At 46.2% G+C, this 14,581-nt stretch overlaps 1 protein-coding gene across 1 annotated transcript in view; it reads right to left on the reverse strand.

The window, feature by feature from the left end:
• MFSD4A (major facilitator superfamily domain containing 4A) overlaps positions 1-13,788 on the reverse strand; it is a 44,869-nt gene extending 31,081 nt beyond the window's left edge. The window contains exon 1 of the mRNA XM_079979514.1: positions 13,249-13,788. Coding sequence (XP_079835640.1) covers positions 13,249-13,481 — 233 coding nt within the window. The 5' untranslated portion in view covers positions 13,482-13,788. The remainder of the gene's footprint in view (positions 1-13,248) is intronic.
• Between the last annotated feature and the right edge of the window lie 793 nt (positions 13,789-14,581).

Genomic DNA, 14,581 nt, shown 5'->3' on the forward strand with positions numbered 1-14,581 from the left:
CTAAATTGGAAAGGCTCGTGCCTAACTTTTACTGTGCAGAACTAACTAATTGCTTTCCAGTACAGTACTGTTATGTGATGCCTGATCTATCTGGAACGCTGAAAGAATAGACTGATGGAATGCATAAAACACTGTATGCATTAAAAGAAAACTGGCTAGGTGTGGCAATTTTGCTTCATCTTGCATTGTTTTGTAGACGGATGAAAGAGGATGCTGGGAAATATTTAATGAACAGGAAAATTACTCTAAGTCTTAATTAAGAAAGACATGGAAAAATGATTACCGGTATATGTAATCACAAGATACTATGAGGAGAGCTGATCTGAATAGAGGCATATCTAGGGCCCCTTGAGTCCTTGGCAAGGAGCTGCAATGGCAATTCCCCATCACTTTACCCACCAGCCGAGAAAGCCCCACACAAGAGCTACATGCAGGGAGAGAGGGAGGGAGGCAGGCAGGGCCTAGTTGGGTCCCCAGGAAGGGGGGACTTCGAGGGCTGTGCACACACACAAAAAGTTCAGAGGGATTCTGCTCTGCCCTCTGGCTCCTCATGACATCACGCATGTGACGTCAGGATGTCCTGTGACATCACATGCGTGGTGTTGGGACCCCTTAATCATTCGGAGAAGATGGTGCCTTTACCTATAAATATAACAATGAATAAATCACAATGAAGGAAAGAGCAATGCTGACAATTCCTGGTCCAGCTCCCTCCTGCAAGCAGAACACCTCACACTACGGCCAAGGAGCTGATCAGCCCACTGCTAAGGAGGAAGCTGCTGAAGACTGAAAACAGGCAGGCAGTAAGATACCAGGCAGCGAAAGGCTGGGAGAAGCAAAATCAGTGTGGAGTCAGGGAGCAGAAGCAGCCGCATATAAATCTCCCTTAGACAGGAAGAGTGATGTCTTCATTCTCAGTGGCTTCTAGGGCACACTGCTGCTTTGAACAGGGACATGCATCTGTCAGGTCAACGTTCGGCTTCTGCTAGACCTGGGAAGGAGCAGGAAGTGAGAGGCAGCAAATGGGAGGAATTCTGCTCAGCATCCCTCTGGCGCAACTGAGCCAGACATCACCCACACTTTAAAGCCTACCTTTGTAATGTTAAGGACGAGAAACTTTAAAAGAACAATGGAAGGTGAAATTCTTAACAGTTCTTTTTAGCAGCAGTTCTGTAAGTGCACTATATGAGCTCAGAATGACTTGGGACAAAATCTAATGCTTAAGGGTTGCATAAGCTTGGGCCTCAGCGACCACCTGAACCCTCCCTAAGATCATTTGCAGGAGCATCTCTGGCTGTGCCCATCCCCTCTGCCCTGTGTTGGTGAGGCTCATTGATATGAATGTGAAATAGAGCCTCCAGTATCGCTGACCCAGTCTTATGGAATGTTCTTCCAATAGAGATTCACTAGGCATCTTTTAATATGAAATTTTAGGTGTTTGTTGAAACACTGTCATGGCTTATGCAGACAAGCCTTTTTTTTCACAGCTAGATGGTGATCTGCAATTCTGGTTGTTTTCACATGGTGCTGTGAGTGTGCATTTATTAATTTATTTCAGGTATTTATATACCGCTTCTCAGGTTGACATAAAAGAGCAGTTTACATAAGCTTATTGCAGCAATAAACACCACCTTTTTTTTGAAAGTTACAATAAAATGGAAAAAAAACTTCTTTGTTTAGAAGAAACTGTGCCTGCTTCTTTCTGTGTCCCTCAGGGCCCAAGTAGTGGCAGCTAGGGAAGGGAGGGACCAGCTACAATGGGTGGTGGGTGGCAGCAATGCCTCAAGCATGTGAACCTGTGTGTTGGCCGTCAGATGTAGGGAGCACATCTGTGTAGCTGCAGATACATTTCAGAGAACGGTTGGGTGGGTTTGTTTTTTTACAAGGCTTCCCTTGAGCACAGGTCAAATTTCAAAGGGGCAACAATTCACACATATCTATATTTATATACAGAAAGAGAGGATTGCGGGGGGGGGGGGGCAGGGAGAATATGAATGTTTTTGTACCCACACACGGTGTGGAGTTCTATCACGTTTTCCCTGCTGCCTGCAGTAGCCTTTTTGTGCCAGAACCCATGCCACTTTAATCAAGATGGGTAATAGCACCTCATTTTATAAAAATAAAAAGCTCTCTCTGTGTGTGTATGAAATTGCAGCAGAAAAGTATTCTTACAAATAAAGAAATAAGGGCTACAGCTCCCACACTGGATAGGAAATGCAATTCATACTTAAAAGCCTGTTCACCTATGCAGTTATGGCCACATTATGTGCCTGCAATCCCAGACAAGGACTGTACACTAGGTCCAATGCAGCTAGCAGATTGCAACAGCTCTGTCTCCAGCTGCTGGGATCATGATACCAGAAGGAGACATCTTTCCACTTTCTCCCATTGAAGTCAGTCAAACCGTGGTCCCCATACCTTTGGAATGCCCTGACACCTGGAGGCAAGTAGACCTACTCAAAAGGTCTGTAGGGACACCTGATGTTCTTGGCCTTTCCCAGGAAGACCAATTGAGCCACGATTGGTTTTAGTTGCATTTTGTTACTGAATGTCATTTGATATTGAACATTTGTGTTTCTGGATGATTTTATTGTCTATGGTTGCCTTTATTAATGCATTGTGGTATGTTTCCATCCTGTAAACTGTATTTAAGCATTTTACACAAATAAATAAATTAATATTGGGCCTAATTATGAATTTGATGCAAGTGATGAATCAGTAAACTGGACCAGTTTACTCACAGTATTTGAGGTGAACCTAGTAAAACAAAACAAAAAATAAAAAAGCCCAACCCACTCTGAAATAGCAATGTCCTCAAGATTTGTCCAAATGCAACAGATTCCCTACATAGGAAAGACTTGCTGTGTTTGCAGCTACATGGATGTACTCCACACATGCAATTTCTTACAAAGGAGGGCATCATGTAAGCAGCCTAAGTTGGTGCTTAACCAACACACAGCCACGCGAACAAAATTTAGGATCGCCAGACGAAAAACAACTGCCAAATGCTAATGCTGCCTCAGCAACAGGTCCAGAACTGCAGAATGACACCTCTGGGAGACAAAATAGCACACCAGGGGATAAAGATGCAGGTGCAAGCAACAGATATGCTGGAGATGGGAACTGCGCCAAGACTGGAACTCAATGCGTGCTCTGTAGAATTAACAGGAACAGCTTCCCCCTCTATCTTCGCCTGGCTTAAGAGCACACAGAGCAGTTAAACAATCAATCATTGCTTGTGGGCAGCAGCATAAAGATCTGTACTACTTAAAAGAGTGTGTGTGGCGATGGTGGCAATTGGGGAGTAAAGACCAAGTTTTGTTCCCTAATCTATAACAGAGATTATGAAAAAGCTTTGTTATGCACTGCCAGCAACCATCGCAATAGCCTGCTTTTTGCTCCACTGCATGGATCCCCTGGGCCTGGCCATGAGGAGGATGGAGGAACTGCTTGCCTCCTAATATCGTATCTGGAATTCAATTGCCTGTTTGTCTTAAGAGCACACCACAAGACGCCACCTCAATTGGAGAGCCGCAAATTCTTTTGAGATTTTTAGGATTCTCTGGGACGGATGCTAAGTATCGATCAGGGCCCATTGGGGGCACCAGGAACACAAAACAGTCCTCTCTATACCACTTGCTTGCAGTGCCGGCCCACCCGCAAGGCAAAGTGAAGCAACTGCCTTGGGCAGCAGGGTCAACAGGGGCAGCAGACAGCTCAGAGGCTGCAGCTAGTGCAAAACAGCATCTGGACTAATGACTGGCACTCCTATCACACTGCTTCTGATATAATTGTATTGGCTGCCTATCCACTTTAATATCTTATCTTTGATCTATAAAGCCCCAAATGGCTTGATTTCCAAATACCTGAAAGACTACTTCCTCCTTTATACACTAGCTCAGGAGTTAAGATCCACAAGAGACACAATGTTGGCAACTCCGGTGCCCTTGGAGGTCTGCAATATGGAAGCATGCGAGAGGGCCTTTTCTGTGGTGGCCCCAGATTTTGGAACAGCACCATTCACTATGGAGCATCAGGGCAGCAGTGTTTAGAGACTATTCTAACTTGATAATGCAGACATAGTGGCTCTTGGTGGCTGCTCAGTGGCTTAGCATCAAAGCCTGGCCATCTGCATCAACACAGTGTCACCACACAATAAAACTGCTCTGAATTGAAGAAGGGCATGTTTTACATTCCCTGCTATAAGTTGGAATCAAGGTCTAAGAGAGATAGTATAGGCTCCTTCACACATACTGCTAAATAAACTTATTGCATTTTCCTGTGTCTGTGCTGCAAATATAAAAGCTCTGTTCACTATTATGTCCGTTCCTCCCCTTAGAACTCTTGCTTCCCACTAGCACTGCAAGAGGGGGTTGAAAGTGCTTTTATGAAAGCCATTAAGGCTAGCAAAAGGTCTCTAGAGGATACAATCAAAGTAAAGCTTTCTAAATGGAATTTCGAACACTCAAACCATGTTACTGAGCCTCCATGTTCAAAGGCAGTGTACCTTGAACACCAGGTGCTCCGTATACAAATGGGGAGGGCTGTTGCACCAGTGTCCTTCTTGTAGGGTCTTCACAGGCATCCAGCACCTCTGGCAACAAAGTATTAAACGAGGTGGATCTTTGGTCCTATTGAACAAGATTCTTCTGATGCTCCCATGTTTCTCTCTGTGTCTCTCATGTTTTTATAAATGTACATTCTGGACAAACTTGCCTAGAAAACTCAACAGAAACTTCTGCTTTCAGAAATGGCTCAAAATGCAATCATAAAGAAAAACAACAACACTGCTTTTAAAAATCAGGGGTGGGGAAAGAACTAAAACAAGCAAGTGCAGTCATTCCAAAACATGCTGAATGTTTCCAACATCTCTTCTTCTCAGATTGTGCTAAAGGCGGCTTTTCAGTGGGAAAAAGAATGAGCCTCAAAAAGCATAATGTGTAAACTAGGAAAGCACTTTAAGAAAACCCAGGTAGGATGGAAGGCAGATGAGAAGGAGCAGTGAGGAAATATATGTGTGTATATGTTTTTGTGTGCATGAAAAACACAGAGGAAATAGCAGGCAGAACAGCAGCAGACTCCCTTCTATTTGCAAAGGGGGGGGGGAGGAGATGCTATGTGCACAAAAACAGGACTAGTGTTCAGAGCTATTTTGTTCTCTGCAGCATCCCAAATCAGAACACACCGGAAGACTCCATATTAAGCTCTCTTAGAAACCTGGCTCAGGGAATATTGCAAAACAGAGCTCTTTAATACGTCTTGCCAACCTTCAGTAAAACCACAGAGCCACTTACAAGGCAGAAGCCAATAGTGATGTACAGGCTGGCCAGCCCTTCCTTGCATGATTAAAGAAGTTCAGATCACCACACACTTCCCCCATCATCTCAACAACAGGGCATTAAGAGCTGACAATACAGAAAGCAACATCCCTTAACACTTACTAACATATGGAAGGAAATAATACCATGGGGTGGATGCAGTACAGATCTATGCATGCCTTCAGTCCTAAAATGCGTTGTGTTGGGGTGGAGCTGGAGCTATTAACTGGTCAGCTTCTTCCAACTTGAGATGCTTTGCTTTTAGCAACATCCTGTTGAGCAGCACAAGAGGGGTGTGCAGTGAGACAGACAAGAGCAGCAGAACAGCATTGCCAGGTCTTGTGATAGCATCTCAAGCCTTATTGCATTTGGTTGTGTTTCCCCACCCGCAACGAGCCAATCCAGCTTCAAAGAGCTTGGGAGTTGGACTTGGTCAAAAACATAGAGACTTCTAAAAATAATAAAAAACTTTTGTGATGATCTAAACCTGAACTGCAAGCCAACATTTCCCTGAGTTTGGATTGTTGTCACTTTGGCGTGCTTGGGGTCTGCAGCTGCTAAGGCCAAAAATGCAGTGTCGTCCAGCAGTACACTTGAAGCAAGGGGCGACTGCAATTCTCTCTCCAAATATAGTAAGAATAGGATTCACCACAGCCCAGTGTGCTAGCTTGCTCATTTACTGTAATTTAGATGATGGATGGACTGATAATTTTTAAGACACAGCAGGCCGTTGTGTGTATTAGCATAAGCTAACTGATTACAAGACTCACAAATTAAACCTCCCTAGTAGGGGGACGAAGACGTACAGAAGTCTCTCACCTATGCTGCATTTATTGCAGAAGAAGAAGAAAAGTTCCAGTAGCAAAGATTCACACTGTTTTGGGGTCTAAAAAGACCCATCATGGTTTGGCTGTGTTTCTATACATAGACATTAAAGCTTCTTCAAAGGGCTGTTACTGAGATGAAGCAGAGAGTAAGATCTAAATTAATGGGTTCAAATTTCAAGAAAGTGAATTTTGATTAAACATGAGAAGAATCTGCTAACAGTTCAACTTGTTTAACAGTGAAACCAGTGTTAGAAACTGAGATATGAAAGCTAGAAGCTAAATGGCACCTTAATCCTAGGTTATGGGTGCAACAACAGAATGTTTAGGCACTTTTTAAATATATAACAAAAATACAAAGCTGAAAATGAATGAACTACAGCTAAACTATTATGTTCATTTTTCATGTGGTCTATTCCTTCCCCTGCCCACCCCCTAATATTCTTAAGAGGGTCTCTTCTGCAGTCTTCAGAGAGTAGCTGGAAGTGGGGAGGCAGAAACAGGTCCTCCTTTCCTTCCAGTAGTGGCAGTTTTCCCTGTCGCAAAATGCGCCTAGAACAATGGGAGTTTCAAACACTGAGTGAAGCAGACTGCCATGGAAGGAGACAGGACTCTCCTTTGTTAGAGGTTTAATAAGAGACTAGATAGCTGCCTATCAGTGATGCTGTAGCACCAGATTTCCTACACTGTCAGGCAGTTGGACTAGAGGACCTTTGAGGTATCTTCCAATGCATATGATTATATGAAAGAGTTACTGAAAATATAGTGAAGAACACAGGAAACCGCCCTAAACAGAGCCAGGTCATTGCTTCATTTGGCTTCCTATTGCCTATACTAGATGTAGCTTTCCTCCATGGGTTTCAGAAACCAAGTATTTCCCCGTCCTGCTTGGAAGAGCCGGGGACTGATCAGTTGTGTCCATATATAAAGGTAAAGGGACCCCTGACCATTAGGTCCAGTCGTGACCGACTCTGGGGTTGCGGCGCTCATCATGCTTTACTGGCCGAGGGAGCCGGCGTACAGCTTCCGGGTCATGTGGCCAGCATGACTAAGCAGCTTCTGGCGAACCAGAGCAGCGCATGAAAATGCCATTTACCTTCCCGCCGGAGCGGTACCTATTTATCTACTTGCACTTTGACGTGCTTTCGAACTGCTAGGTGGGCAGGACCATATACAATACTACTATTCCAATGGGAGGGGAAAGAGTGCATATCCATTCAGACTATGCAACTTCCTCTCAGCATGCTTTGAGGGATGGTTTTTTTTTTAGTCACTAATAGTTTTTATTAGGATGGGACACAGCTTATTTGTTTTGAGCTTAATGATTGTGTGTTTGATCATTTACATAACTGAGCTACATTTTAAAGCTCCTTTAAACAAGTATTAGCAGAATGGAATTTACATTATGAAATAAATAAGCACCAATTCATATATGTCCATGCTGAGAGCTGGCACTGTTACATGGGATGGGCAGAAAAGCCCCCTAGAACCATTTTTGCGGGATGGCAAGTAATTAGCTGTCTTCTGTTTTGTAAGTTTTGTATGAACTTCTGAGAATCAGTAAATAGGATACAAATTGGTCAATGGTGTCAGTCTAAAAAATCTGTTCTAATAATTAGTTCTACTGTGCAGACAGGCTGGAGAATCCCAGCTCAAGATCAAGAAAGCACATCACAGAACAGGAAATAATGACCACAGCCTGATTACAGCCAAAGAATTAATCTCTGCTACAGCTTTTAAATGTTGGGGAACTGGCTTCCCACTCTCAATAGGAACTGCTGTGAATATGTAGATTTAAAGCATGGATGGTGAATGTGTGTGGTTCTCCATCTTGTCAGATCCTGACTCCCATCAGCCCCAGCCAGCAAGGATGAGGAGAGCCGTTGTCCAGGAGAAGCTGGAAGGCTACAGGTTCCCACATCCCTGATTTTGAAACCTTGATGTTTTTACTCAACCAGTAACATGAGTCCATAGATAAGTTTGCCTACCGAGTGCTTACTTCCTATGTCAAGCTGCTCATACACAAAATCCATGTGTAGATAGCACATGCACAAAAACAGAGTTCTCTGGGTGTATTTATGGTGTGTGTATGATAAGGAGCTGTGTCACAGTACATCTGTACGAAGCAACACACACACACACACACACTTGTTCTAGCTGCCAAACTGCACACAGGAGGTGGTGAATTACTTCCTGCATCATGGAAATACTTTCTGCTTAGAAGAAATGTTGCTGATGAAGCCAGCTTCTGAACACATAGTATCTTGGGCAGTAACTGGAGTCAAAGGAAATTAAGGAGTCATGCACTTTCCAGATGCTCTGCAGAGACAGGCCTGTGCTCAATGTTTTCTCAGTGACCTCAGATGGAAGGAGCACGCTTACGACCCACTGTCAGCGCATCACCAGCTCTCATGAGGAGTTCAAAGGTATGCTGCTCCCCAGGTCACCAGATCCACAGAAGACATTAAGTATCTATTAGACCAGAAGCCCACGTATCTGGCATGGCTGCATCAAAGGAGAGCAGTGCAGGTAGCACAATCGAGAATTTAGTTGGCAGAAGCAAGGGGTCTTCTGCACTAAATTTCCAACAACCTTCTGACAGCAAGAGCTGTTCAGCAGTGGAACCATCTCCCTCGGGAGGCTGAAGATTCTCCTTCCTTGGAGGTTTTTCAGCAGAAGTTGGATGGTGACCTGTCATGGATGCTTTAGCTGAGATTCCTGCATCACGGGGGGTTGGACTAGATGACCCTCAAGGTCCCTTCCAACTCTATGATTCTATGGTTGCCGTTTGGGGAGCAGCTTTCTGCCTCTGTTTCTGCCTCTGTGTCCTGGACTACTACACCCCAATGTTGCAGCAGGTCAGTATGTGTGTATAATAGCAGCCAACGTCAACCTGCTGTTGATGTTTTGGACAGAAACTCCCATCAACATCGTCAGGTTTATACCAAGTTATTATACGGGATAAAGCAAACCTGGGCATATCAACAGTTAAAAGAGCTGGAGTTGTACTTCTAATGTGCTGTGCAAACAACGTAAAATTATATAGGCTAGTACGCCATGATAGCTGAGTAACCCAGTCCATAATTGTAGGGCTGAAAAATAATAATTGGTGTAATTAATTTTAATCAGAACTGTTCCCTGTTGAATTGTGCTCTCTATCTAGAAGACTATTTTGATTACTCTACATGCTTGCCCTGATTGGAGCAATGTGTTTTCAGAGGGATCTTTAAAGCATGAATTAGTAAGGAAATAGCTCTTTAAATATAATGTAAATATAATATTTATAAGCAAGATAAGGGTTTTCTGCTTGATTCATTTTTTTTTTTACACTTATAGTCTGCCTCTCGTCCAATGTGCTCAAGGTGACACAGATGCTCACAGCCCTGTGACGTAGGTTAGGCTGAGAGTGAGTGACTGGCCCAAGGTCCCTCAGTGAGTTTCATGCCTTGCTTAATAATCAGCTGACTGGTTTAATCAACTATAACTCCAATCTTTAAAATGCTCAAGATTAGATCCAGAATAAGTAAGTTGCACTTGGGTCCCTTTAGAATCTATGCAAAACTAACCATGAATTCGTTCCCACTGAAATAAATGAGAACTAAATCAGGATTAATTTTACATATTCCAAAGGGATCTAAGTGCTAATAACTTTACAGCAAAATCCTATGCATGTTACAGTAAAATCCATTGTGTCCCCTGAGGCTTGTCTAAAGCAGCAGACTTTAGCCTGGGTTCAATTCTCAAATTTATAATCCTGAGAAAGCCAATATATCTGCAGACCAGTTAAACAGTAGTTTGAAGATGTTCATAAGTTAAATGCCTCAAAAGTAGCACTTAAATATTAGCATGAAGTTTCAGTCCTAAAACAAATCCAAGCAAGATTGGTGCTCGACAGCAGCTAAGGAGTTACAGCAAAGGAAGATTGGTGTGTGTGTGTGTGTGTGTGTGTGTGTGTGTGTGAGAGAGAGAGAGAGAGAGAGAGAGGAGTCACCACTCACAAGCTGTTTGTTTTAAAGTGATCTCTATGCGAGAGACACTAATTCCTCATTGATGGTATCATTGATGAATTGTCAAGCATAACACTGTTCTTTCCAGCAACGCTGTGTGACAATGGAATCTTTACTGTGCCTGTTTTATCCTACGTCAACCTTTAAGTGCTTGTTTGACACTGGATGTTGCTTCCCAACTTTCTGGAGAATGGGAGGCCAGCTTGAGTTTTGACATCAAGGTTATTAAAACAGGTCCTTTACAAGAGAACCACTGGGTTACAGAAAAACACATTGAGAAATCCCTGAGCAGATTTCTGCAGCCTGAGGATTCCTTGTCCATGTACAGCAATGTTCTGTTTCCTCAACGACATATGTTTTTGCATGATCATGCCATATGCCCCCAGTTTCCCAAATTCTGAAACCAGCTCCATGTGGGAAGAGACCTCAGATATCCATGCTGACATCACAGGAACAGCAAGCAGATCCGAGAGTCTGCCTGCGTAGGCTCTGCAACAGAGCCAGGGTCCCACAGAGCAAAAATCCTGCAGCCGTGGTGATTTCAGGGGAGTCACTCAAGTGACTCAGGGCTCTAGAAGTTATATAAAGCTCATTCTGCATGGCTTGTGTGTCAAACCTGTCTAAATTATTTTTGGATCGATCAAGAAGCACCCAGATTACTTTGATCTTATTTAGATGAGCCCTTTGAATGTTTTTGAAGATATGCCCTTAAATAATGCAAGAGAGGAGATAAACACAGGCAAAAAAGGAAGACGGAAAGGAATGGGGGTGGTGGGAAAGGTTTCTCAGATGCCAGTGGAACAGAGACACTGGTGATGGGCTTAGGCCAATGGGGAAAGAAAGACAGGAAAGTAGCAGGAGAGGAGCAAAGAAGAGTATTGAGCTAAATGTGAATTTAGCTCACAATAGGTGAACAAATTCCATGACGCTGCTACCAACACTAGTCAACTTTTGTTTTACTGCCTCTGCTGCCTTTAAACAACCTGATGGTGGAACGCTTGCCAGGAAAACCTCCAACTTTTCAATGTGGAATAGCAGATATTACCTGCCAATTTACTCCTACAACAAGGATGGAATGTGTTGCCATTATGAGCTATCAAATCTTGAAAAGTACTCAGAATACAACCCCCCTTTGATCAATAATAGGAACTCTCCAAAATGCATCCTTCCTACTTCTTATGACTGAACTGTTACTCATTGAAATCGGTGTCCACATTAAGCTATGATACAAATATTAGACATAGGAGACACAACATTATGATCAAGAGTATTGTAAGCTTTGTCTTTTTAAAAAGAGGGCTTTCTTGGTTTCACAAGACCATAAGGTCTGCAGTAGCAAAAGCTCTAGTTAAGACAGAGGGAGAGATGCATTCACACATACACAATCCAAGATATTAAAATCAAGTTCAGTCAGGGCTGCCTCCTGGAATCATATGCTCACACACATTTTGGATGAGAAAGCTACCAGCTCTTCCAAAAATACCCAACCAGGAAACCTCTGACCCTTGTGCAATTCAGCAGATGCCTGGCACAGTCCCAGGATAGTAGTTACAGTAAAATTCCTTTAAAATCTGAGACATGGTACAAGACCTGCCACATTGCTTATCCCAATGCCCGCTGTATAAAGAATTCAGAAGCAAAGACTTGGATGCAGTGGCATAGCATGGGGGGGATGGATAGAGGGGAAGTGGCCCTGGGTGTAAAATTTGGAGAGAGGTGCAAACAGGTTCCCCCATGACAGGCTCCCTTATCAAGACCACGTGGCTGAGCTCCTGCCACCTTCCGGAGGCACTGGAAGGCAAGCTGTGTCCAGGCTTTCAAGGCTTGGGTGCGCACTTCCACCCCAGCTGCCCAGTCCACCAGGGGGTGCAACACTTGCCCTGCCCCCAGGCGCTGGCAACCCACACTACGCCACTGCTTGGACGACGACAACATGCTCACTGAACAGGACCCATCTGCAAGAACCCGGACTTGCTAAAAAAGCAACAAAATGGAAAAAGATAGCCTCTGTTGTATTGACAATCACAAGAAGGTCTTGGGGGAAGCTTAAGTGGTTAATTGTTCCCAGGGCAACTGAATTTTCACTTCTTCTGAAATTGTACTGCAAATATGCCTCATTCTTACTTTATTTTTGAAAGTGGTCTACACAGATAAACATGTACTGCTGGAGCTGCAAGATTTTGACATGGGAGGCTGCTACTACAGGCACAGAAGCATGCCTGGCAAAAAATAAATTTGGCCACTCTAGAACTGGTTAGAGGTGTCATGGCATTGAGTAAACACCACTGAACTAGAGCTGTTGACCACCAAAGCTCTACATGACCACCGTTCTACAATATCTCCCATTTTTTCTGTTCCATTGCCATGCACACACTCAAAATTAACCCAGGCACAGTGCATCTTACCATCCATGCACAAGGTCTGAGCAGCCACACCGTTTGGCTTTCTGCATGGCTGCCCAACAACAGCAGAACTCCCTGTCCCCGGAGACTTCAATCAAATTCCCCAAGCCACAGTGATGAATGTGTAGCAACCATCAAGAGACCTTCAGGTGCCCACGTTATAAACAGGCACCAGGTCACTTTCACAGACTACATTCCCCCCCCAGGCTGCTTCAAGCTCGACGGTTCCTATGCACACTCATTTGTTCTGAAACAAACCCAGCTGAGTTCATTCACCCAAGCGCTGGCAGAAATGCGGCTGTGCATCCCGGTTCTACGAGGAGCTGGGCACTGCTCCCACTGGGTTCAGGCGCACCTAACTTTGCCCGGGATCCCTAAGTAAGAAGGGTTAGAGACCCAAGAGAGAGGCTGGAGCGTCACAGAGGGTGATAGGAATAGATCACTGTAAGGATGGGGTGCTGATTTGCAGGGCAAAGCCTGGCACAGACCACGTTGAAAGGTGAGAGATGGGGCGGGGGGGGGCAGCTTCTCAGGGGCATCAGGACCCTTCTCATTCCAGAAGGAAAGCGGGCTGGGGGTGGGGGCAGTGGGTAGGCTGGCAGGCAGGCAGGCGATGCTAATGGCCGGAGAGCGAAACGCCCGCAACTGGGGGAGGAGAGAGAAGGAGATTCGGGGAAGGGGGGGGGGGTCGCCTTACGTTCTCTTGAAGATGCCTCCCAAGCAGCTGCCGAGCAGCAGGCAGAACTGTTGCGAGAAGAAGACCCAGGTGATCTGCGAGAGGGAGCTCTGGGTCTGGCAGCGCAGGTCCAGCAGGGTGGGCCCCAGGAAGGCGATGCAGAGGCCGAAGCTGAAGAAGACGCTCCAGTAGGTCAGCGTGGGCTGCAGGTTCCTCTTGAAGAGCGTCGTCACCCGCGCATCCCACCACCACATCCTCGGCTCCCGCCGCCCGCCAGGAAGCAGCCTCCGCGGCAGCTCGCTCTCCCGCCACTGCCTGCCTGCCTGCCTGCCTGCCCGCCCGCCCTCGAGCGCAAGTCCCGGGGCTAAGACCGAGAGAGAAAGCGGAGCGGGCGAGTGGCGCCCCCTAGCCGCGCGCAATCCGCCGCGGCCGAGAGGGAGAGCCGGGTCTTCGCTCCTGCCGCGGTCCTCGCGCCGGAATCCCCTCGGAGAGCAACACCTGCCCGCCGGATCTGCCGCGTCCCGCCCTGGGCGAGCCCGTCGTCGATCACATGCGAGGAGCCTCCGGCGCTCGCCTCCTTCCGCGGGCGCTGCAGCCTTGCCCGCGTCCCGCTCGCCGCGCTTGCTTGCAGGCAGCAGCAGCAGCAGCAGCAGGCGGAGTGCCGCGCGCGGGGCGGGGACTGGCTCCGCCCCTTGGGCCCGGGGAGCCGCGCACAGGCGCCAGCAACGCCCGCCTCCCGGGCCAGCGGAGCGGCGAGGGTCCCAAGCTGCGCTCGCCGGGCGGGGAGCTCTGGTTCTCCCCCCGGCCAGCTCCCAGGCCAAGCCCCGGCGGGGTCAGCTTTGCAAAACCTTCCGGGCGAGGAAGCAGCTGCAAGTGGTTTCCCTACAACCGAAAACACCTGCGCGGCTGCCCATCGCCAGGTGGGATCACTGCACACGCGTCTCCATCACTTCGGAAACGCGGCCCGCCTGCGAGAGAGCTGGCGTGGCCGAGCGCAGCTACCTGCCTTTATCTCGTTTGCACGCAGTTGAAAATACCCGCAGTAATTACACGCGACGATCATTTGTCGTACACGGGACGGAAGTAAATCGTAACGTCTGAAACAACTCTTTTGCGCTGGTTTCTTTTCCCTCCTTTATTTTCTCTCTCTCTCTCCCCACCCCCACCCGTAAGTGAGACTCGCAGGTGACCTCAGTCTCTCATCCACACCATCATCATTCCCTTATTGAAGTCAGCGCTACTGACACGAGTAGCTTACTTACCATTCGTATCACAGGGAGAGAGTCAAGTTGAGCACGTGAGTAAAGGTCTTTTAAACGTCCCTTGAAATGCACATAGAAGCTTAGGAGAGGAG

Source organism: Podarcis cretensis (assembly GCF_951804945.1).
Source record: "Podarcis cretensis genome assembly, chromosome: 6".
NCBI lineage: Eukaryota > Metazoa > Chordata > Lepidosauria > Squamata > Lacertidae > Podarcis > Podarcis cretensis.